Here is a 24,502-nt window from a genome sequence, read left to right on the forward strand (position 1 = left end):
GGTGTATGTCACCGACTCTGAACGTTTGATACTTCTGATTGTTTTGGGGCAGTGTCGTTTATATGTAGTCGCCTGTTGAGACATGTTCAGACATGTTTGGCGTAAATTTGCATCACAAAAAGCGTTTCTTTTGTTCGTAAATTTGCATTGGCGCCAGACACTAAACACCCCAGACGCCACATGTTTTCTGGCAATTTCAGTTCATTTTGTGGTCGGGCATTTTCAGTTTGCATGCTCTTTAGTTGGGAGTGTTTTAAAGCCATATTTTGATGGCCTTAGATTTTCGGTTGCAGAATGCAGGTCGCTTTCAATTTCTCTTGGCTGTTTGAATCCTGAAAAGCTATCTCGGCCATTTGGTACTCCGTACACTGTACCTCTTCCCTTTCGCTGTTTTGGGCATGCTGATGCCGAATTATCCATGACTCGCGCTAAAATTGCTCTCAAACGGCACGGGCAATAAACGCATGCGGTCTGTATGAACGCATGTTTGCTCTGTTTGAGTGCGAATTATTTCTCTTCGTTGTTTACGAACGCCAGGTTTGCTGGACGTGTATCAAGTATTTTTCCGTCTAGTTATGTCCTGTTTGAGACTTGTGGGCGTAGTTAATTGTGGACGTTACTTATTGGTAGTTATCTCGGCTTTAGTTATGTTAACTATGGGTTTTGAGGGCAAACATTTGCCAATATCCTCCTCCTCCTCCTGTCTCTCTCCACCATCCTTCTCCTCCTCCTCCTGTCTCTCTCCACCATCCATCTCCTCCTGAAATAGTTCCTTCTGTCATTATTGGCACATAGTTTCCTTGCTGTTTCAGTAGCAGGGTATATCTTTACAGGGAGGGGTTGTTAGCCCTTACCCCTTACCGACAGTCTGCTCCTCCAAAAACATGGGACCCCTTTTACATCCCTTCCCAATGACGGGTGCCCTGCAGCAACTGAGTTGCCCTGCCCAGGATTGAGCTGAGGCTTAGTCACCAAGTACACGATGTAATAGAGGAATTTGAATGACACAAATTGATGCTGTCAGGCTTCGTTACTCCCCCATTTCTTTTGTATATCATTGGTTTATTCATTTCATTTCAGACACAATACAATTAATACAATAGAGTCATGCACTGCCATTCACCTCGCAGCCTTATGTCGGCTGAATTATGTGACAACATGGCGTTCACAAACAGTGACAATAAAACCATATACTTTAACATTGATAAAATTCTTATAAAATTCCTGGTAGACCAACTATATGGGGTTATTTATGAGGTGGATAAGGTATGGTAATGTGCTTTTGTTATATCTTTCGGTGCGCGCTGGCAATCGGTCAAGTTTTGTTTGTTGTCTCGTTGTCCTTCCACTGATCTCCCCCCTGGTTTGTGGTAGCCAGTGTCGGTACATGGTGGAAGTATGGACGTTATTTGCAAACTTTATACGGGGGAACCTCATTGCCACTGTGCTGCGACAAACAATTCGACAGAACACGCAGGAAATTTCAAGGACAAAAAAGAAATGTTTTTAGCAGCATTCCGCATGACCCTCACCTCTGTCTCTGACTTCTCTCCTTCACTGTCTTCATCATCCGCATTATTGTCGTCATCGTCTTCGTCATCCTTCTTCTTCTTATCCTTTCCACCACCATTTCCATCACCATCATCGTCGTCGTCATCCGACTCTGATGAATCAGTCAGTTCCTGTAATGAATATGATAAGCTCATATCAGTAACTAATTCTAATTGCTCAGCGACCTGCTCAGTGCACCTGCCTCAGTGCCCCCTCTCACTGGGCACTTCACCTGTCCCACAGGCTCCAGTAGTTCTTGCCTGTTATAGGGGAAGGATAAAGGCACGGCATTAGGTAAAGCAGTCCTTCTCCATCCATGTTAAATCTCATACTTTGATAATTAGGGACGTCCTCTTCGATGGGACGTAAAACTGGAGGCCCCAGGTTTGAAGAGAACCACAACTCGGGGAATGTAGTTGTGGTGAGAGCGAATTTTTCGATCCATGCAGAAGCAGGAGGCGCCGAATAGTATTACCTTCATCGTTGTCATCCTTCTTCTTATCCTTTCCACCACCATTTCGACCACCACCATCATCATCATCTTCTGATTCATCGCTCTGCAATTCAAACAAAAATAAGCTGTGGAATTTTACGCAAGTGAGGAAGGGAAATAATTAGGCCACGCCATCTTAACTTTATGGATGACGTCCTCTGGAGAGCCAAAAAATATTAAAACGAATGCGCGCGGACGAAAAAAAAAGAGGCCTGTTAATTGGTGGCACATAACAAGTTTTACGAAAAGCCGTCACAACGCTTCCAGGCCTTTTGCGGCAATCTGTCGCAGGACACTTGTTGTAAGTTCCTCGTGTAAACCAGCCCTAAGTCACTTTGGTTTAGAGTCATATCCTGTCTGTCATTGATAGGATAAAAGGATAAATGCACGGCATTAGGTAAAGCAGTCGTTCTCCATCCATGTCAAATCTCATACTTTGATGAGTAGGTTCGTCCTCTTGGATGGGACGTGAAACTGGTTTGAGGAGAACCACAGGCTCCTGAATGATCCTCCATGCTTCTTGCCTGTTATAGGGGAAGAATAAAGGCACGGTATTAGGTAAAGCAGTCGTTCTCCATCCATGTTAAATCTCATACTTTGATAATTAAGGACGTCCTCTTCGATGGGACGTAAAACTGGAGCCCTGCGTTTGAGGAGAACCACACCTCGGGCATTCCGGGGAATGTAATTGTAGTGAGAGCGTAGGGGGAAACCATCTCCTATCATATTTTATATTTCGATGAACTTCCCTATGTATTTGTCGCGTTGCCTCTTCTCCCAAATTCTCACCAAATGCCCACTTAAAGCGTCGAATCTCATCTCATGGGGAATAAATGAACGCCACTTCACAATCTCCCGGAGCGCGGCTGTAGTAAACAATTCACCCCAATAATGCCCGTGTACAACCTTTGTTGTTTTTCTATGGGTCCTGAGCCTGATGTAAATAATGAATAGATATGAATACAAGTTTCTTCGCACTTCTGAGACCCAGAACGGACACACTCAATGATGCCTTTACTCAATGCTCCCTTCCTCTTAGTTAGCCGTTCACCTTCGTTTGCAGTCCTGAATATAGCCAAAGCAGTCTCGTCAACCTCCTTCTGGTGGGGTGCCCTTGGGTCATAGTGACTAGCCTTGAGAAACTTTGTCTCCTTCTCATATCGTATCTTACTCAACTTGACACCAGTGATTGGCTGGACTTTAACCCTTAAAAAAATGGCAGCGCATCAGGATGGTAATAGCATCAATCCTGAATCTTCTTATCCAGCCAACCCAGCCTGACCGACCGGCGCGGGTGTGGGTATGTTTTTTTTTAATTCTTAAAGGTCCATTTTAATGCCTGCAAAAGCAATTGTTTCTATAAATACAAAACGTTACAAACTTCTGCTATAGTGGAAAGATGTACCATAAAGCAAGGTATTAGGTAAAGCAGCCATTCTCCATTCATGTCAAGCCTCAAACTTTGATAATTAGGGACAATAATGCCTTAACTCCATTATTCCCTCTCTCTTAGCCGTTCACCTTCGTTTGCAGGTCTTTTCACCATTGTCCATTTTGTACTAAGGTTTCCCGTTCCACTTCCATATACCTCCGCTTCCGGAGTGTCATCCGGCTCTGGAGGGAGAGAGTTCCCTACGCCTACCCTAAAATTGCAAGTTAAATCAATGTCATTAGTCCAAATCATGATCCACTATCATGTTGTGATGAACCGATGCTTGTCCACTAGTCCTTGACGTCAAAATACGAAAATCAACTAGTCTGCAATTTGATACTTTTCATCACATTATTTGTACACTTTTTCTCTGAAACGTTGATTATTGCAGAGGCCGTCACTTTCTCGGTACCTCAGAATGATTCTCCTGCTGCACTCTACGATTGCGCTACACACCTACACACTCGAGGCATGGTCAACTAATCAAAAGGGTTCTATGAACATTTACAGCGACCATAAAGGTCAATATATCCTTTAGAAGGAAGAGCCTGCTGGCCTCTTCCATTCTATGAAGCTATGGGGCATAACACAACAAAACATTTAGGCTCTCCCCTTCTAAAGGGTACAGGTGCTACTTTTGTACTTTCGGTTCCATCTTCACACCTACTACTGCTTTCTCAATCTTTTATCTTTCGTACGGACCCTGAAGCCATGACGGCTATAGGTGACATCGCCTGGCCTTCAGGATGTTTTACTGCCCTGAAGAACTTCCATTCCTGATTGTTCCGGAGAGTTGCCAACGCCGTTCCCCAAAATTTCAAGCTAAACCATCAATTATGTGATTCGCAGTCATGTTGTGATGAAATAATAGATCACGATGCATGAAATGATAGATCATGATGCTTGTCCATTACAGTTATTGACACCCGTAGGAACGCATTCACTAAGAGTATCTGTGTTTGAAGGGTGTTTCCTCTCCGCTTCAGGCTGCCACTCCCTTTCCCACTCACTTTCAATGCGCTCTCCACAACAAAAGAAAACAACAGTTTGAAGATCTCTTAACTCCGTGAAAAGATGGAGTTTGAACAGTGTTATACAATTTACTTGTTGATATTTTACCGCCAACCACAGCGCTTAAAACAATGTACACATCAATGCCTCGTCCACTCTGCCTTCCTTTGTTCTAAGGTGCAGTGTTACTGCGTTGTAATTTCCCAGGAAATGTGGTTGTCATTCTTTATCGGTAGATGGACAGAACCTAGATTCGGTCCTCCTCTATTGCAATGAAAAGGACACAGGTTCTTATAATTAACAGAATTGCAACTGTGGTTCCGTTAATACTAGGTCGATTACGGCCAACAAACCAGAATTTTGTAGTTGCATCATAATCTGGCATCAGATACCACTCAACTTTTACAATCACTTTCAGATACACAAAATCAGACTGATTACTCAGCCAGTGTGTTCAAAGGAAGGCCATCTTCTGCGTCAAAGTCGTTTGAAGGCAGCTTTTGGTCATGTAACCAGAATGCCTCGATCCGTCCAAGCCAGTAGTACCAGGTTTCACAATTCTCCTGAACGGCATTAGTTGCCGTATTTTCTGGATTGTCCTCCTTGAACTTGACGAAAAGGTAGCTCCTGTTCTCTTGGACGGACGAGACCGTCGTGTGTTACCTTCCTCCCACCACCGGCTTCGTAGTTGGATCGACGTCAGAAAGTGTTGCCAGGTGATATTGATCCACCACAGGCGGTTGTGCAAACTCACAGCTGGATATAAAAAAAATTACGCTCACTTAGTAAACAATCTTTACAAGTAGACGACAATAACATTTCTTTTACCCGCACCCTGTTTTGGTTGTGCTGTCATCCATTATTGAATAACAGAAAAGGTCCCCATGTCATGAAAAGCCTGTGCAAATAATTGTAGAGCCCTGTTTAGAGTCATGAAATATGCAATCCGATCAAGTTCAATATTGCCTGTGATGCCAGTATACCATGTGAAATAATGTACAGTGATAGTATAGAACAGTATAGTGATTCGATTGAACGTTGAGAAGCGCCGTTCCTCATTTTTAGCCATGAGGGAACTGATCGCTGACGTTATTTCTATACCGTTTGATTGTGGCCTCCTGTGGAACGGAAGTACGATCCTCAGAGCTTTCGGTCTGGGATTTTCTTTATTCTTTGAGAAGCATTCTTTCATCATACGGTGTTGGAATACAGCATTGGTGGGTTTGATGCCGTCAGCAGCTGCATATCAGAGTCGTTGAACTTCAACCAGACAGCAATCCAGCGCTTCTGGTATGGTCTTAGCACGAACGAGCCGCTCAGGACTCACACCAGGTCCTCAGTCTATGGGAATTTATCAGCAGAGCGAAGATTTTCAATCGCTTCGTTTCTACAAGGACTTTATAACGTCCTTGATTTCTCGTGCTTTTCTTATTTCAATGGGTTGGTAGTTAGGAGGACAATTTATCACTGGTTAATATACACGAATTTCTGAGGCTTTTGTTTGCTGACATATGAGTCCAGACAGTTTCAGCTCACCTCAGCATCTGGAGGTTTTTCCCTGGAGTTCATTTTAGCCTTTACATGTCATGGGGGAACAAGAGGTGGGGGTATAAAATAATGCCAGCACCTCCGATGTGGTTTTAGCGCGGACGAGCCGCTCAGGACTCATACACCAGAGACTCCTCTACCAATGGTCTGCAGACAACTAGAAATGTCTAAATAGTTGGTGTCCTTTGTTGTTGGCAGTTCTCTGAGCTTCGTTAGTCTGCGTGGAGAAATAGAAAAAATAATGTAAGCAAAGTTTCTGGTATACAGAGCATGTCCACGTTCCGCTCTGCCAGGAACTGTTTGATGTCGTCACAGAGGTGAAACTTGGCGGAGTCCCACACAAGCAGTCGGCGGGAGTTGTCATCGCGAACGGGGAAGGTATCCCTGGCCCACTTGATACAGCCGGCCTTGTCGTTCCAGGCGCTGGGTTGGACCCAGACCGGGAACTTACAGCCAGGCGGCATGACACTGGGCCCCAGTTTCCTCTTGCCGCGGAAGATCATGTTGAGAGGAAGCTTACTGTAAATAATGACAAACACTTTAATCAGTTTATCCTTGTCTTAGTAATCGTCCTGCCGGTCTTCATCTCTGTATTGGGGCTCCTTTGATTTCTGAAGCACTGTGTAGTCATCTGTAGACATTATGTACAAATGGATCATGATCCAATCCATTCCCCGAAACTCTTTGTAACCTCGTAAGGTGAAGCGATCTCGCGATCGGGTCCCAAGTAGGTACCTCATGAAAGATCATGTTGAGAGGAAGCTTTCCTCCGGTGACGACGACAACAGCGCCTCTTTTCTTCTCTGCACCGTTTGTCTTGATTTTTCAGTCCTTCTTCCCTGCATAGTCGATGGTCCAATCAGAAGGAAGGTCGAACGTGAGCGGCGGTTCGTCCATGTTATGTATGTCCGACATGTAGTAATCGTACCGCTCATTCAGCTGTATCAGTCGTCTCTGAAACGACAGAACCTTGTCCTCCATGTCTTGTGACAGCTTCTGGGCGACGGAAGTCTTCCTCCTTGTGCTAAGACCGTAGCGCTTCTTCAAGCAGGACAGCCGACGCCTTGAAGGTTAAGGAGTCCCCGCCACCCGAAAGCTTCTTGGCCTGAAGTTTCATCATGGTGCCGTTGACGGCGATGCCCTCTTTTCGCTGACTGTCCAAAAGTGCTGTAGGGAGCCTGGGGTCCTCCAGAGGGAGCTATTAACAGCGCGAAGTTTTTTTTTTGCTTCAGTGCTCTTTCTTGCATTTGTAGAGAGGAGTATACGTTTTACCGTGGTGAATACTCCACATCACTTCCGGCCTTGCTTTCCCTTGCCCTCCAGCTCTTGGATCAGTTGCTGTACATCATGTGGCTTGGGTGAGAGTGCCAGAATAAGAGTATGACTTCATTGCGGCTACAACAAAGGATATCTTTTAAACTTGTGGGATCAGTAAAGTAAAACAAGATACAAGATAAATTTATTGGAAATCGCAGTGTTGCCACTGAATTAAATCCAATGTACAGGCATATCATTATCAAATCAATCAACAACTCCCTACAGAACACGCATTACTGGCCTATATCATGCGTTTGTACCTTTTTTAAAACTTTTTTAAAAACTGACAAACGCACGTCAGAAGCTCTGATAGTGTCATTGTCTCCGAGAATCCTCTGTTTTACTGTCAGTATTGTTTCTGCAACATCTTTGTGTACGTGTTCTGGCAATTCCCAAATGTTTGTGAATGATCGCTATCATGCATACTTTTACACGCGGGAGCTTCCAAATGTTGAATGTTGAGTTCAGTTATGTTCTGTGTGTAGTTGGTCTGGAGTACTAAACGGTTTAGGCAAATTGTTTGGTACCATCCTCTTCATTTCCTGTCAATGTGTATGAGAGAGATAGTTTCTCAACCACCTTGAGATGGAGTGTCCCTGTCTGTTGTAGAGTTATGGCATCAATCCGCTCCCTCGGAAAAAATGATTTAATTGTAATTCATCCAGGGAACAGCGGAGTATAGGATAACTTATCATGATTCGTACGCCTCCAAGTTTATTCTGATTGGACCGATCGTGATTTTAATAATTGAGTTTTTCCGTGACCGTGTCTTGTGCCTCATTTCGCTGTTGTCGGGAAGCCATCTTGGGTATAATCTCCAAGCAGATGTAACTTCAGGGCCATGTTTACAAGTGACATGGCGGAAAGTTGGCAGAAGACGGTTGTTTTACAGGTAGGGTTGGCGTGACGTGTGGTTAGAGCACAGTGGAACTGTGGAAGATGCTACATATCATAGAGAACAAGTAGAACCACGATTTGAATTCGATGCCATTTTTATGGTGTATCGGCGATGGTCTGTAGCCCGCCAAGTCCGAATGGCTCGGCACGGGACGGCATCGGGAGCAGGCGGCCTTACTGATGTCAGCTATCTCCTTATGGGTAACATTGGGACGCTATTTCCTTCATTGTTACTGTCACCCCTTCCTCATGATCAGTCCCTTCATAGCACGCAGTATTTTCTGGCATGTCCTTATGTTTTGCGATGGATCCATATCCCGACCTGTCCGAACGGCTCGGCACGGAACAGCATCAGGACAAGCATGGGATTTTTACTGATATCGTCAGCTATCTTCTGATGGATATTATAGGGAAGCTTTACACATGCATGTAGTGTGGACTGTAGCTTTGATAGCCTGTCAGATTTTACAGGTAGTTCTGACTGTAATCTGTTCTTCGTCTTGCCTTTTATACGGGAAAGATGTACCATAAAGGCATGGTATTAGGTAAGCAGTCATTTTCTATTCACGTGGAACATAGTATTACTTTTTTTTCCAAGACTTTCTCTCCTCAAGAGGATTTTCAGTGCATACACGACCCGATAGGGGCAGGCTGCAAGCAGCAAACCTCCTGCAGAAAATTAAGTCAAAATTTTGTATAAAAAAGCCAATATGACTCACTGCAAATTCATTTCAAATACAAGTCTGAATATCAAACAGGTAATTTATAGACATGCTTAAATCATATCCTGAGCCGGACGGACTCGGTGGATCGGTCAAAGATGTATTGCAGCTCAGACGCCGTCATATCCTTCACGGAAAGGAGGTTTACGGCAGCTATCGGCAGCCTGGAATACCACATGCACGTTGAAGATATGAAACTATTGCCCGCCTCATGCTCTCCATATCCTGTAAAGCACCTTCGTAAACACAGTTCGGGTTAACGTTCCTTGCAGCCGCGTTATGAAGTCTCTCTTGGACCCATGGCTGCTTAATTTGGCTGATCTGCACAATTCTTGGATTGTCTTGACCTGTATTTTGGTTCAAATGAGATACTTAATGGTTACTAAGAGATGGCACAAACTTTTGAATGAGACAGTTTTCTGCAGCTTTTCGGCAAGGTATTATTATTGTCTTGATATGATTGATAACTTAAACATCATTTGTCATTGTTTTGAACAAATTTAACTATGTATATATGAGTTATCCTACCTTTCCCTCACAAAGGAGCTCAAGCAGCCGTTCTTCTGACAGGTCAGTAATGGAATCAGCTTCTTAAGGCTCTGCCACACTTTCTAGGGTTAACGTTCCTTCCAGCCGCGTTATGAGGTCCCTCTTGGACCCATGGCTGCTCAATTTGGCTGATCTGCACAATTGTTGGATTGTATTGACCTATAGGGCGTATTCAGTCACGTGACCCCTGTCCCCAGCAACCAATCGCGGGCCATAGCAACGCGTTCTGGCGGACATGTTGGTGTTCAGGCACAGTATTCTATTGCACGCTGTAGGTTACATTCCGCAGAAAAATGAGCAACATTCCCTGAGCCGAGGCTGAGCGATCCACAATTCCCATTCAAAACTGTCTGCCTTGCCATCATGGTGCTGTGCATCGTTGTTGGATGTGGAAACAGGACGGGTGCAGCGCACAAGCATCGGGAAAAGGTGGGGTTTTTTCGCGTTCCTCGTGTCATAACACACCAGGGGAGGGATGCCGAGGAGTTAACATCGGCTAGGCGAAGAGAATGGCTTTCTGCCATTAGTAGAGCAGACCTAACGGAGGAAAAGCTACAAAATGAACGTGTGTGTGGTAAACACTTCGTTTCTGGACAACCGAGCAAAGAATGGGAACGGTTTAATGTCGACTGGGCGCCTACTGTAAACCTCGGCCATAGCAAGAAAGGAGATGCGGTGACAGGCGCCGGAAGAGCCGAGCGAGCCGAACGAACAACACGGCGCCGGAAACTACGGGAAGACCATCTCCAGGCTGAGGTCACAAAGAAAGTGAAAAGGTCAGGCAAGTCAACAACTAACAACTGTCCCGACGAACCCATGCACGTACCTGCTTCCAATGAACAAGACCTCACAGCTGAAAACTGTCCTGACCAGCCTGTGAACGTACCTGCTCCCAATGCTACCCCTGAGGACCCTGAAAACTGTCCTGACCAGCCTGTGAACGTACCTGCTCCCAATGCTACCCCTGAGGACCCTGAAAACTGTCCTGACCAGCCTGTGAACGTACCTGCTCCCAATGCTACCCCTGAGGACCCTGAAAACTGTCCTGACCAGCCTGTGAACGTACCTGCTCCCAATGAGGTCCCTGCTTTTGAGATAGATACAGAGACTCCCTCCAGTTCCACAAACATTTCTGACAAAGGTACACAGACATCTGAGTTCGCCTACCTGTTTAAGGAAACTAAAGTGCAGTCCTTCACTGAGGAGTACTTTTCAAACTGCAATGACAGTGATGACAGGGTGAGATTTTACACAGGTTTACCAAGTTTTGATACTTTGAAGACAATATTCAATTTTGTTGAGCCTCATGTGTCAAGGAGGACCAAAACCTTGACACCTTTTCAAGAGTTTGTGATGGTTTTGATGAAACTCAGGCTCAATGTGCCTCAGCAAGATCTGGCTTATCGATTTGATGTCAGCCAGCCTACCGTCTCAAGGATTTTCTCTTCATGGATGACTCTGATGGACACACGACTGTCACCTCTTATCAAGTGGCCTGAACGGGAAGTAATCATCCGTACCATGCCGGCTTGTTTCGAGAACACATTTGGAGATAAGGTCACTATCATCATTGATTGCTTCGAAGTTTTCATTGAGAGGCCTTCAAATCTTCTGGCACGAGGACAGACCTTCAGTAATTACAAACATCACAACACAATGAAAGTACTGGTAGCCATCACACCTCAAGGATCCATCTGTTTTGTGTCCAAGGCATGGGGGGGGCGTACATCTGACAAGCACCTTACTACAAACTGTGGTCTGTTAGACAAACTTAAACCTGGTGACTTAGTCATGGCTGATCGTGGCTTCACTATCGAAGAGACCCTTGCCATACATCAAGTGAAGCTGGCCATCCCTACTTTCACCCGCGGCGCCAGACAGCTTGACCCAATGGATATTGAGCAAACCAGAGGAATTGCCAATGTGAGGATCCATGTAGAACGTGTAATAGGACAATTGAAACAAAAGTACAAGATGCTACAAGGAACTATCGAGATTGACTATGTAATCCCTACTGCTGGTTCCAATGTACGAATGGTGGACAGAATTGTAAGAGTATGTGCTGCCTTGACAAACTTGTGCCCATCAGTTGTACCTTTCACTTAGAGTAGAGATGACTGGATCCTCACATTGGCAATTCCTCTTGTTTGCTCACTAACAATAAGGACACATGTAGATTTAGGCTGTATGAATCTATGATATCAATCTTACTAAGTAATAAGTAAACTGTCTGTTTGACTCCATATCTTTATTGTTCAACATAAATGTTACCTTCTTTTGATAAGAAATTTCTTCAGTTGTTGAATGTTCGATAGTGGAGAAATGCTAAAGTAGTACTAGTGCGTTACTTAAGATGCAAATGCCTCAGCAATCACATAAGGGCACAGATAGATCTAGGCTTCATGAATCTATGAAGATAGCAATCTTAGAAAGTAATAGATCAACGGCCCATTTCTTAATTCATGCCTTTCTTGCTACATGCATAAATGTTACATTCTTTGCACAAGACTTAAGTAGTTGAAACTGTTTGATACTGGAGAAAATGCTGGAGCATTTCCTTGTTCATATCTAACGTTAGATCTGTAAATACCTGATGCTTTTTGTGTCATTATCAGTAACATTACTAGTAGTAATGCCTTTCTTTATTTGTCTTTGTGCTTTAAGATGCTATGTCACTTTACAGGATAGCGCTAAAATGTATTTGTAAAAAGTTTTGTACAGTTGTACAGATATTGCCTCAAATTGTGATTATCATAGTGTTACAACACGCTTCTTGAGCTACAGACAATTGCAAGAAAAACTAATTATTCAATAACGTTGAATGACAATACAAGTATCGAGTGGAGTAGTAAACAATGCTTCAGGAATTTATTTACATCTTTATCCAAACAACTTAGGACTTTATTGCCCCAGTCAGTAATGCAGTAGGAAAGAGAGGGCACATATTGAACCTTCCTTCGTGTGGAGATTTGGTAGCAGTCTTCTAGAACAAATCAACTTCTTGTCTGGAACTTTGCACTGTAAACAGGAGGAAGAACAATAAATAGTCAATTTCTATGTGAAGAACAGATACCGACAACAACATTATCACCAGGTTAACTAGAAATGACAGATGAGAGTAATAAAAAGTAAGAACGTTCTCACCTGTAACTGTGTCATACATGTACATCCCATAGTGCCTTCTCACAGCTCAGCCAGTGGTGGGGAGGGGGGCATACTCAGGAGCGATGCTCTTCTAGAACCTGTAAACAGGAGGAAGAACAATAAAGGTTTTATTTCTACATGAACAACAGATACCGAGAAAGAAAATCTCCATGTCAACTAGAAATGACAGATAAAAAGTAGGAAATATTCTCACCTGTAACTGTAGTGCATGACCAACAGTGCCTTCTCATCACAGCTTAGCCAGTGTGTGGGGATGGGGAGGGGGGCATCCTCTTCACTGTAAACAGGAGGAAGAACAATAAAGGTTTTATTTCTACATGAACAACAGATACCGAGAAAGAAAATCTCCATGCCAACTAGAAATGACAGATAAAAAGTAGGAAATATTCTCACCTGTAACTGTAGTGCATGACCAACAGTGCCTTCTCATCACAGCTTAGCCAGTGTGTGGGGATGGGGAGGGGGGCATCCTCTTCACTCTAAACAGGAGGAAGAACAATAAAGGTTTTATTTCTACATGAACAACAGATACCGAGAAAGAAAATCTCCATGTCAACTAGGAATGACAGATAAAAAGTAGGAAATATTCTCACCTGTAACTGTAGTGCATGACCAACAGTGCCTTCTCATCACAGCTTAGCCAGTGTGTGGGGATGGGGAGGGGGGCATCCTCAGGACTGATGTGACTGAATTTTGAGCAGTCAATATGTTGGGAACAGTTCCAGCTTCTCATTCTTGAAGCAAGAAGCCAAATGAGCCCTCAGTTGTGGCTGGTTAAAGTCTACGGACTGAGGGAGAATTCCATATGCCAGGCAGGTGGCAAATGCGATTGCAAATACTCCACAATCTACTGAATTTGGTTGTTGCTGAACAGCAACAACCCGAAGACCTTCATAATTGTCCTCACCAACTAAACATTTGACTTGCTCTTCAATCTCAGCTTGAATGATGTTGTGAAAGAGACTGTCATATAAGTCTACAACTCCATCATTACTCTTGACAGTACTGCAACACACCCAGTGACTTCTTCCAGTGTGCAGAATTTGGATGAAGGGATTATTGACTCTTGCAAAAGTGCGCCAAGGTCCGAGAGTTGTTCTCTGTAACCCGTCCATAGATGGATTGACTCTCTTGAGAAGGACATGGGCATTGTGTATAATATCACAGTCTAGCCACCCTGATGGATCTGTTATCAGGGCGTAGTGATCATCTGTCAGGTTACATAGTGGTGCAAACCTTTCAATATTGTTGTTATGATTTACACTTGTGATGGTCAGTCCTTCTCTCTCTAAGTCTAACACATGGTTAACTGATGAGGCAGTGTCCGGCTCCTGCTGAAATGATTTGCTTACACGTTGCTTCTTCCTGCACTGTAAACATAACCATGTAGTGGAAGCATTATTTGGCATTTTTTTGTAGTTGATGCAGTGTAGATGGAAGAATTTCCCATTCCCACAACTGTCATTATGGCATTCTAGGAGTTTGTCTGTTACCATTGGTGTTTTCTTGCAAACACATATTGACTGGAGTTTCAGGGCTTTCTGAGGAGCAGCACTCGTCTTCTTGGATTTTGTGTTGACAGATTTCAGTTTTGATGACTTGTGAGAGATGTGACAGAGTGGGCAAAGCCATTTAGCTGGCACTCCAGTGAGCTTCAAACAAGACAGATGAAATGTTGTGATGGGACATGTTTGACTGGTGCATTTAACAACTTGTGAGTCTGATGCGCTCCTACAGAAACATATGCCAGTACCAGTAGCAGGCTGCAGATCAATGTCTCTTTTCTGTGTAAACCATCTACCGAGGATTTCTGGCAAAATACAAAACCTCCAGAACTGTGCTAGCTTTGGTACAACAGTGTTCCAGTGTTCCAAGTCTGGCTTTATCCTTTCTACAGCTATCCTGGCCTGTCTGCTGTCACTTACTGAGCATACAACAAAGTCACAGTAACTTTTGCCTGTTGCAAACAGCTGTTGCTGTACCTGGTAATAATACTTGTGGTCCTTCTTCAGTAGAAAAGTCTGGTCCATGCATGAGCTTCGCTTCTTTACATATTCATCGAAGTCCATTTCTTTTAAGCAGTAGGGACACTTCACTTCTCCACAACCCTGGCCACAACAGTCGCAACTGCAGACAAAGTCAGGGGTTGCATGTAAAAATTGGTGTTCTGGATGAACCGACATTCCACACTGATGCACTCTGAAGTTGGTGTGTTGGGTCTGCATGAATTTTTCATACTCAGCCACTGCTTTTTGTTCATGTTTGCACCCGTGTTCTGTGGCTTCTGTTGTGAACGTGAAACTCTTAGGATAGCAAATTGTTCTGATAAGGGACTGTGATGGCTGGGCTGGGTTGGTGGCACAGGCTTGTTTGGACATTGATGCCCCAATCCTCCCTGCCCTGTGTTTGAAGAATGATCCTCCCCTTGCCTGGTCTCTGGTGTCCTCCTCGATTAATTTCCTGTCATCATCAGATAGTTGTAGGTGAACATTTGAGCAGGCCTCCATGAGTTGGTCGTAACTCATTTTCAGATATTTACCGTCAGAAAGGTCTGAAATTGTGCTAACATATTTGCTCTTGGGAATAAACGATTCACAGTGTTGTTCGTCCGTGCTCAACACCACCGGCTTGAACTTCACCTTGTCAAGGTTCTCAAACAATTCATTCATCTCACCTTCACTTGGTGTATGCTTCTTCTCTTCTTCTGTGAGCACGTCGTGAGATGGTGGTGGTTCAGCGCACGTTCCCGCTAGCATCGTCATATTATTCTTAAGCTTCTTCGGCGAGCTAAAATCAATGTTTTCCATTGGCAAGGCCGAGGCTGTGCGTGATAACGCTGGAGGGAGCCATGCATTTGCTAAGTCAGTCGAGGCGACGTCAGCACTTACTCGGTGGTACATTTCTAGGTAAAATAACACGCTGGCTACATGTGAACAACACTCACCCAATCCTGCCAGGCAGTCACGACAGTGAGCGCTCAAAATTGTCCCGCCGGGACTTGTGATAACCCACACAAGGACGCAGGGGTCATTCCACTTCTGGGAATGCTTCACTTTGCCAACCACGACATGTTTCCCATCCATACGTTTTCCCTTGACGCTTTCCACAAAGCCGGATACCACATAATTGTAAGCCTCAAGACTTTTGTAGGCCTTGAAACGCTCCTGGGAGTAGAAACTTGTCTCCAGTACTAAGTATGAGACAAGGTCAAGCGACTCCATTGGTGGCAAGCGATCCGCGTCTAGCTGCTCATCTTGAATCAAAAAAGGGTCGATTCCAACAGCGGAAATCTTCTCCTGGTAGCGCTGACGGACATGAGGTGCAAGGCTTCTTGCATAGTCAGATAACGGACATACAATCTCACTTTCCTCCATTTCGGAGAACTTCTTCTGTCTACAACTTTGTTGTCGAGCGCGCGCTGCAGGCCTGCGGGTGAACACCAAGATGTCCGCCGCTATGGGCACGCGTAGTGATGACGTCATGCCTACGTCACGTGAATACGCCCTATAGATTTTGTATCAATGTTGAATGATGTATTCACATCAAACTGGTCACCAGTTCCTTGATAGTCTAAAACAAATGAGATCTAGAACGAAATATATGTAACATTGCACGTTGTAATATTTCTTGACGTGTTCAGTGTGACAAAATCAGGTGAAAGATCGTGCTGATGTAATGCATACATATAATTGCCGTGACCTTACAAGAATGTGACAAGAAAAAGACACCAACCACGTCAGTGCTTTGTTTTCGTTCTGAAGGCGCTGGTTTTTTAGCATCCTTTCTCTGCAAATATCCGTAAACAGAATTTGTTACCATCAAAAATGATTAAAAAATCAATAAAGGTAGATGATAATGATAATAGTAATAATCGTTCTTAGTTAAATCGATATATCTATGATAAGACTACAATTTAACCAATTTAGTGCACGTCTTGACCAGAGTACATCTTTACCCATTCTTGTTTGTTAGCTGCTCTTTTACGAAGATATTTCAACACATGCATGAGTCTCCATTCTTATGCTCATATTCAGATGCAGTTAGGCTAGTTAAGAGTCCTCGCGAGGCCTCCCTTGTCTATGTCTGATTTTTTTGCTGAACGCAATGTTAAGAGCTTTTCTGTTGCGGGGTGTTTTGTGGCGTGCGGAGAATGTGGCCGAAAAGCTAGATAAGGAGTTTGAAAATCGTGAAGACCGTTACAGAATTGATCTTTCATTGTAAAACTTGTGCTCTAAACCACTCTTTTCCTTCATTTCCTTCATTAGCTGCATACCATGAGTATGAAGCTACTCTTCCTGGAGTAGCAACAGAAAATACATCAGACAGGCTACATAAAATTACTGCATCAAAATTAACTACTTCGCATTGTCCTGCAGCAGGGCAGTGGCGTATTCTTCCCAGTCTCGCACCTCAGTCTCGCAAGTCAATGTAAAAATATCCATCGACAATTGTCTTCTTCAAATTAAAATTTGGAAGCAAAGTATAAATCATCTTTATAACAATGACATTATTATTGTGATACCATCCTGTCCCTTGTGATGACAGACACGAACTTACTCCTCATCTTCTTTCTTCGTCTTCTTCATCTCGCTGGCGTTTTCTTCTGCTTACAGCCAGGCAGTTTGAAAAGGAAAAATATGAACATGTGAGCGTAAAAAGTATGCTAAGGCCACACCGATTTAATTTCTTGGTTAACGGATTAAAAAAAAAATGCTAGATTGGAAAATCAATATGAAAACAGAATCTCTGAGGAAAGTCTGTACTTTGGTGCAAACAGTTTCAGGGAGTGAATAGGGTCAGGTGCAAGTTTTCACCCCAGCCTTCTGTTTTCATGACTTTTTTTTGCTGCTAAGATTAAAAATAAATATCCGTTAACCAAGAAATTAAATTGGTGTGGCCTAATGCTGTAAATTCATTTAAGTCTGCGTGGTCTTTATTTCGCGGTAGAAAGAGGTGCTGGAAGTTTCACCCAAACAGCTCCTGGGCAAGCTCCTCCATCCCAGCTTCATAAACCCCAGTATGATTTGTGATTTTATGAAATTGTAAACAGTACAATACACGTGGGCCACAGGCAGCTGTTGCTGGTATCGTGGCCCACACACAAAACAATACAAAGCACATGGACTACAAGTAGCAACCAGGCGGTAAATACATTTAAACTAAAAAGCAGCGTAATAAAACATAACCTAACTATCGCTTCGTATTACTACTATTGGTATCATCACTGGTTCATGCGGCTTCTGGCCGCCAGTATCATACTGTGTGTGAAAACTTGTGATCTACACCATAGCAATTGTGACGTCCTTTGGCTCCTTTTTGACGTGGACCTCTTGTCTGGTTTCAACGGCAGTGACCACTCACTCAGGCTTCATCTGTTGTTATTCCCTTGAATCTAGGATCTAAGGCAGTGGCTTCTTCCAGGAACTCAACCATTTCTGTCTCCTGGTAGCGCGTTTTCAGGTCCTTTAAGATGACGGCTGTTTTTTTAACGATCTCGCTCAATGCATGGCCGTAAGAGGTCACTTCTCGGCATTGAACTAATTGAACTAATGTGGCATAGGTGAGAGACAGCGGTGTATGTTTGTTTTGAAGGTTTGTAGGTTGTATTCGGGAGGAAAGCAGTGGGCTGGGAGGGAGTTTTGCAGTTCGTTGAAAAAAGCTGCTACTGTAGAATGACTTTGAGCTTTGATGTCACAAGCGAACGTATCGTCAACTTCTTCGTCTGGTCTGAGGTGTTCTTTTAGTTTCTGCAGAAGTGGGGAGAACTTGACCATTGGTAGCGCGTTTTTCTGACAATATCGCGACGTTCCGTCGTGTCGGGCGTTTGACGTCAGTGTCCGTAGAAGCAGTGTCGACGTTCCTCTTAAACAGCCGCGCGAAAGGGATGTCAATCCGTTCGAGCTGTATCATTACGCCACCTTGCGACTTTTTCAAGATGTGTATGCCTTCTTGGTGCGTCATTAACGCGACGTTCTCGCGTTTGACAGTTATCAGCCAGCCGCTTGGAACCGGTACCACGGAAGCGGGCTTGCACTTGCTCTGTGTGGGGAAAATCACGTGTAAAGACCCTTGTCGTCGAACGGTGATACCGTAGATCCCATTAGACGGTCTAACCACGTAAAAGCCATGGTACTTCTTAGAATAGGTCGCCGAGACATCAACGCCTGCCAGGAAACACACTAGCCCTGCCAGGGCATTTAGATGGTGTCTGTCGCGCTGCCCATGATCTTTTGTTACTTTTTAAAAATCCTTTGTTGACCCTGAGCTGTTTCAAACATGTCATGCAGAGAAACGAGTCCTGATTTGGTGTTGTAGATGAAGGAAATGCAGATTTATAGGTTCCAGGTTAAAAACATTATGTAAAAGATCCCTGGTCCACAACACTTCCCAACAACCCTGCAAGACCAAAATGCTACTACCATGCAAATTATACATAGGCTTTCTATTTCATGCTACAAATAGCATATCTACCAGACTTACCTTTAGTTCAGTTGGGTCCTTGTCCTTATACATTTTGTATGTTCTCTCCAGGGTTTTCATGATACAAGTCTCATAGAGGGCTAAATCCCGCTCGAATGACTGTCATAATAGATTGCAAACAACCCTGCAAGACCAAAATGCATTAGGGTTAGGGTTGCATTTTTCTTCCGGACTAAGACGACGGGTGAGGCCCATGGACTCTGGCTTGGCTCGACAACACCCGCATCGAGCATCTTCACGTCACAGAAGTCGTGATGGTCGCCCTGGAAAAAGCCAGTAACATTTATCATACCTATCAAATTAAAGCCTTAATCAACCAAAGCGGATTGGCGCGGGAAACACCCGCCTGGGTGCGATAATGCCTGTCTCGGATTGTAGCGAAAATGTACGTACCCAACCAACTCAGTCTCTCTCCAAACCATAAAACAATTATGCACGCAACTCCCTAACCATGTGGCAATCCTGTTAAACCTCACCAATCTGACAGGTGACTAAATTTCTCCTCTAACACGCCAGACATGCTATGTGATTCAACTACATTTTTGATATAGCCATGATTTAGCTTGACATGAAGGAATTATCAAAGTTACTAGGAAATTTCTTACTGTAAATAATGACAAACACTTTAATCAGTTTATCCTTGTCTTAGTAATTGCCCTGCCAGTCTTCATCTCTGTATTAGGACTCTTTTGATTTCTGAAGCTCTGTGTAGTCATCTTTAGACATGACGTACAAATGGCTCCTGGATCAAACCATGCCCGGAAACTCTCTGTAACCTCGTAAGGTGAAGGGATCTCGGGTCCCAGGTAGGTACCTCTGCCACATCGCATTAATGCTGACCAACGAGTAGCTCCTGTTTTTGTTTTATTTATTCGCACATAAAAGCAAAAAAAACAACAATATTGAATTAATTGAAAGTACAATAAGAACGTGCAGGAGGAGGAAAAAAGCCTGCAAGGCTTATTGAAGCCCTCCTCCTTTTAACCTTACAAATGTCGATTACAAGAGTGATGTAATAAATAAATAACAAAGGTATAATGAAAAATGATGAAATAAACATAATGAACAGCTATATAACGAAAAATCGAATACTGATGATATAATAATACAGATCAAACGTAAGAAATTATTATTAACGAAAACCAGAAATATTAAAGTATAATAGTATCGTTCTCAAAATATAGACAAAAAGGACAATCAAGGAATATTTCTTCAAATCATGATCAGACCAGAGACGTAGCTCCTGTTGCCTTCAGCGATCTTGTTGAAATGCCGTACTGTGAGGGACAGTGAATAATCTTCCCTTTGACACAGACAAGACTGCAACCCGCCTTATTTTTTCATGATTTTTCTTTGCTAAAATTTAAAAAAAAATAAAAATCCGTTAACAAAGAAATTAAATTGGTGTGGCCTAATGCTAAATTTTTCCTCTTCTCCAATGCTACTCTTCACATCACGCAGCACTCTTCTTCCAATGCTAGTTTCTTTTCTCAAACTGGCAAGCATCCTGTACTTTTTGAATTCTTTGCCTGCCATGAAATTGACGATCGATTGTTTGTTTGAATGAATGAATGAATGAATGGTTTATTTGATCATTGTGATCGGAAATGGGAAGTACCTCGCAGCCATAGGCTGAATTGCGTACTTTTCACATTATTTTTAAAAACTAGTGACGTTAGGTAATCTATCGGTTACAAAAATGATATAATCGTTCCTATTCAACAATAAATGCATTCTAAAAATCACAGGTAAACACTACCTTAAAACAGGTAGGTTGAAGAAGGGTACGTCGGAATTTAAAATACAAACATTATTATATATATACTAAGTAACTGGCAATCATAATCAATACCCTTCATGACCACCGTTTAGTAGGGTGGTCATGAAGGGACGCTTAAATATGCGCAACTGCATTTTTCAGCTCATGTGTCAGCACATTTGAAAACAACAGCCCCTTGCGGATTGACGACGGTACCTTTCGGGGAGTGAGTTGTCTGGTACACCAAGGCGTTTCTCGAGGTAACCTTTGCTTCTGGGTAGTCCATCTATTTGGGTGATATACTCAGCCTTCTTATTTGTAACGCAGTCAATATTGGTGTACATAATGCTCAAAGGTTTCCTCTTCTCCAATGTTACATCTATTCCTTACATGTACTGGCTATTTGAAACTCTTGGAGCCAATTTTAACGCCCTGGAAACAACTTTTTAAAAAGAAACATGGTGAACATACCTGACTGTCTGGTTCGCTGGAGTAATCAAACTCCCAGTACTGGCATCGACGAGACATGTTGCTCAGTCTAGGCGAAGAAATGCAATAAAATGAACAGCTCCAAGGTCGGGTGCACAAAGGTGCACATGCACCCACTATTTCTAGCCCTGGCTTCTGGGCAGTCTATATATTTGGGTTATGTTAAGAGATGTTTTGCTCTGGATGTGATGTTGACGATCTCCATGTGGGGGATATGTTCCTCGGGCTACATGTACCCACTCTAACGATACTTCTTGTTCCGTCCCGTTTTTTTTCTCTTTACTGGTTTTCAAAAGGAAATTATACATTGAAATAATGTACATACGCTGGACATACATGGGTCACAACAAAACTAATTAAGAATCAAGACCGTGCGTACAGAAATAGTACACACGGAAAAAAGACAAATCAAATGCCTCCCTTAAAATATCAAGTATCATGTGCCACCAATCAACATTGTGCATGAAGTATCAGATAAATATCAGTATTAGTATCAATACGATAAATGTCATATTGTATACCGGCACCATAAGTATCAGATTATATAATTTCCATACATCTAAATCATTATATACATGTACCATTCTATTCACATGGAATTAAATTAAACATAAGATTTCCCACTTCCATCCGTTGACTTACAGCCTGACCTGTTTTCGTTCTTCCTTACTTAGGTGAGTCGAGACACGTTTTTTTTCTGAATCTGTTGTCAACTTCATGTGCATTTCCCATGTTTAATTTGTATCAATCAACAAAAGAATACGCAGGACACAGAGGAAATGCACTTGTTTATTTATTTATTAATTTATTTATTTATTCATCTTCAGACAAGTGGGTAGCCCCATTCAACTTATTTGAAGTCGATTTCCAAGGGGGCCAACTAAATAAATAACAAAAACGAATCGTGTTACATTCAGTGAGACAACCAGAGGACAACAAACAATATATATAAATAAACCGAAGCGTCATTACAGAGAACAGTTTTCGATGTCAACCAAAAACGTCAACGGTGGAGGTAGCAAGTAGCCATAGAAATGAAAATTACAACGTTAGTAGAATGGCGGGAAGTTGTGAAACTCGATACAGCATCGTTACACACTGGCATGGGATGGCGGGAGAATTTGTAACACGATACCACCACTGGCGCACATTGGCATTAGGCGGCGGGAAAAATTTGAAATCCGATACCACCACCGGGTTGAAATGGCGGGAAATGTGATCACCGTCCTACACTAACGTAAGATGGTGGGAAAATGTGATTCAATTTCATTTCATTTTATTTATACAGGGGAAATACAACTCAGGCTGTGAAGCCTGTTTTTCAGGTATCCCTGATATTACATATAAAAAACACAACTACGACATAGTACACAGCAACAATAATAAACAATCAATAAAAGCCATGTCACATACAATACAAATTTCAATTTCCGCCGGGATTGCCATTCTTAAAGTTCTGGTAAGTAATAGCAGTTCTTTGTTTGAGTGGTAATGTACATGTGTTCCACAACTGAGGCCCATAATGTTGCATACTACTACGGTACGATGCAACTCTAGCGTAATGTAATGTCCGTAGCGTTACCCAAAGACTGATTTGATTATATGGATGACATCCTCTGGGGACCAAAAACTGATGCAAGCGTGCAAATGAAATAAAGCTTGGCAAAAGAAGTGGCCTTTATTAAGAAATCTACTTGGTCGGGAAGATGAACAAAACTAAAACACACATGCACTGTATGGTATAACGAAATATAGGCTTGACAATGAAATTGACCTTGAGTTGAAATTTGACTCGAATATCGAGGACACGAGATTCAAACAAACGTGGCAGCAAATTAAAATCGGCACATTCCCGTGGACATACATACGGCACATACAAGGGCCAAACCAATTTTATTGATCGATTATCGGATTTTATCAGGAAAAAAATGAAGCGACAGGGCGAATATATATATATTTTTTTCAAATAGTCAGGGCTGAAGATAAGGGTTTACATAATATAAAGAATAAGAGAATTATTCAAGTTTCTGCTTTGTATGGCTCGTTTTAATGCAATGCACCCCTTTCTTTGATCTAGTACAATAATTCCAATAACAAAATTACCCCTTTCTTTGTAAAATATGGATTGATATTGAGAAAACTGAATAAATGAAAAATTGTAACTCTTGATAAAATGTGACCACACTTTTTAGTGTGCATATGCAGGCCATTATATTGTTTTGATGGCTATTTAGTTTTACAACTGAACAAATAGTAAAATTTCGAGTAAAAGTTTGTGATTGGGAATAGTGACCCAATTTATTTTCACAATGGGAAAAACAGGAGAGGCAACTCGAGAAGCAAATCAAATCTTCAAATCTTTATTTTGTTTGAACCAACATTACAGAAGTACATATAATTCATACAAATACATGCACTTCTGACTTGCGTTGATCTTACATATAACATTATGTACACAATATAACATAACAACAAACTACGACGCAGTTTGCAATTGGTTGGTGTAGTGGAGGAAAGAGTTGTGCAGTCTGTTCGTCCTGGCTAAGGGGACACTGATTCCGCCAGAGTTTCTAAGAGACCTTCCAGTGGCCTCTGAGTCTGACCTAACATCTGGTACCAGATCATGCAACGGATGGTCTGATTTGAGCATGCACTTAAACAGTTTGAGAGCAGCAAGCTCACGTCTCTCCTGCAAAGTTGGAAGACTCCTCCAAGAGATATGATTAGCTCTCCTCTGAACCCTCTCCATTGCCAGTTCTTGTTGTTTGCTGCAGCCGACCAGGAGTACATGCCCATACTCAAGCACAGGCCTGACCAGGGCTGTATACACTTGAAGAAGGTCAGACACGCTCATGCCTTGTTTGATGAGGAGTCTAAGGTAATGAAATACCAAGCAACAAAACAAACGGGTGTGGCCTAGTGTACATTTGCTGCATGCAAAGGTGTACTAGGTAACGTGTTACTATGTGGGCTAGTTGCGATGACGTTTCCTGCGTTACAAATATGATACAATCATTCAACAGCGAGTTTCTGAATGTAACATCAAAACGAAGTTTCCACGCCATTCAAAATATCCCTTTGTATCATCA

The 24,502-nt window shown here is 42.8% G+C and overlaps 1 protein-coding gene across 1 annotated transcript; it reads right to left on the bottom strand.

Moving 5' to 3' along the window:
• Window positions 1-11,753: 11,753 nt before the first annotated feature.
• LOC136446818 (uncharacterized) lies at window positions 11,754-13,737 on the bottom strand. Its single transcript, XM_066445416.1, has 5 exons — window positions 13,279-13,737; window positions 13,079-13,162; window positions 12,879-12,962; window positions 12,665-12,762; window positions 11,754-12,538 (listed from the first exon to the last, which is right to left on the bottom strand). The coding sequence occupies exons 1-4, from the start codon at window positions 13,416-13,418 to the stop codon at window positions 12,756-12,758; spliced, it is 315 nt and encodes a 104-aa protein (XP_066301513.1). The 5' UTR covers window positions 13,419-13,737; the 3' UTR covers window positions 11,754-12,538; window positions 12,665-12,755.
• Between the last annotated feature and the right edge of the window lie 10,765 nt (window positions 13,738-24,502).

Source organism: Branchiostoma lanceolatum, chromosome 13 (assembly GCF_035083965.1).
Source record: "Branchiostoma lanceolatum isolate klBraLanc5 chromosome 13, klBraLanc5.hap2, whole genome shotgun sequence".
NCBI lineage: Eukaryota > Metazoa > Chordata > Leptocardii > Amphioxiformes > Branchiostomatidae > Branchiostoma > Branchiostoma lanceolatum.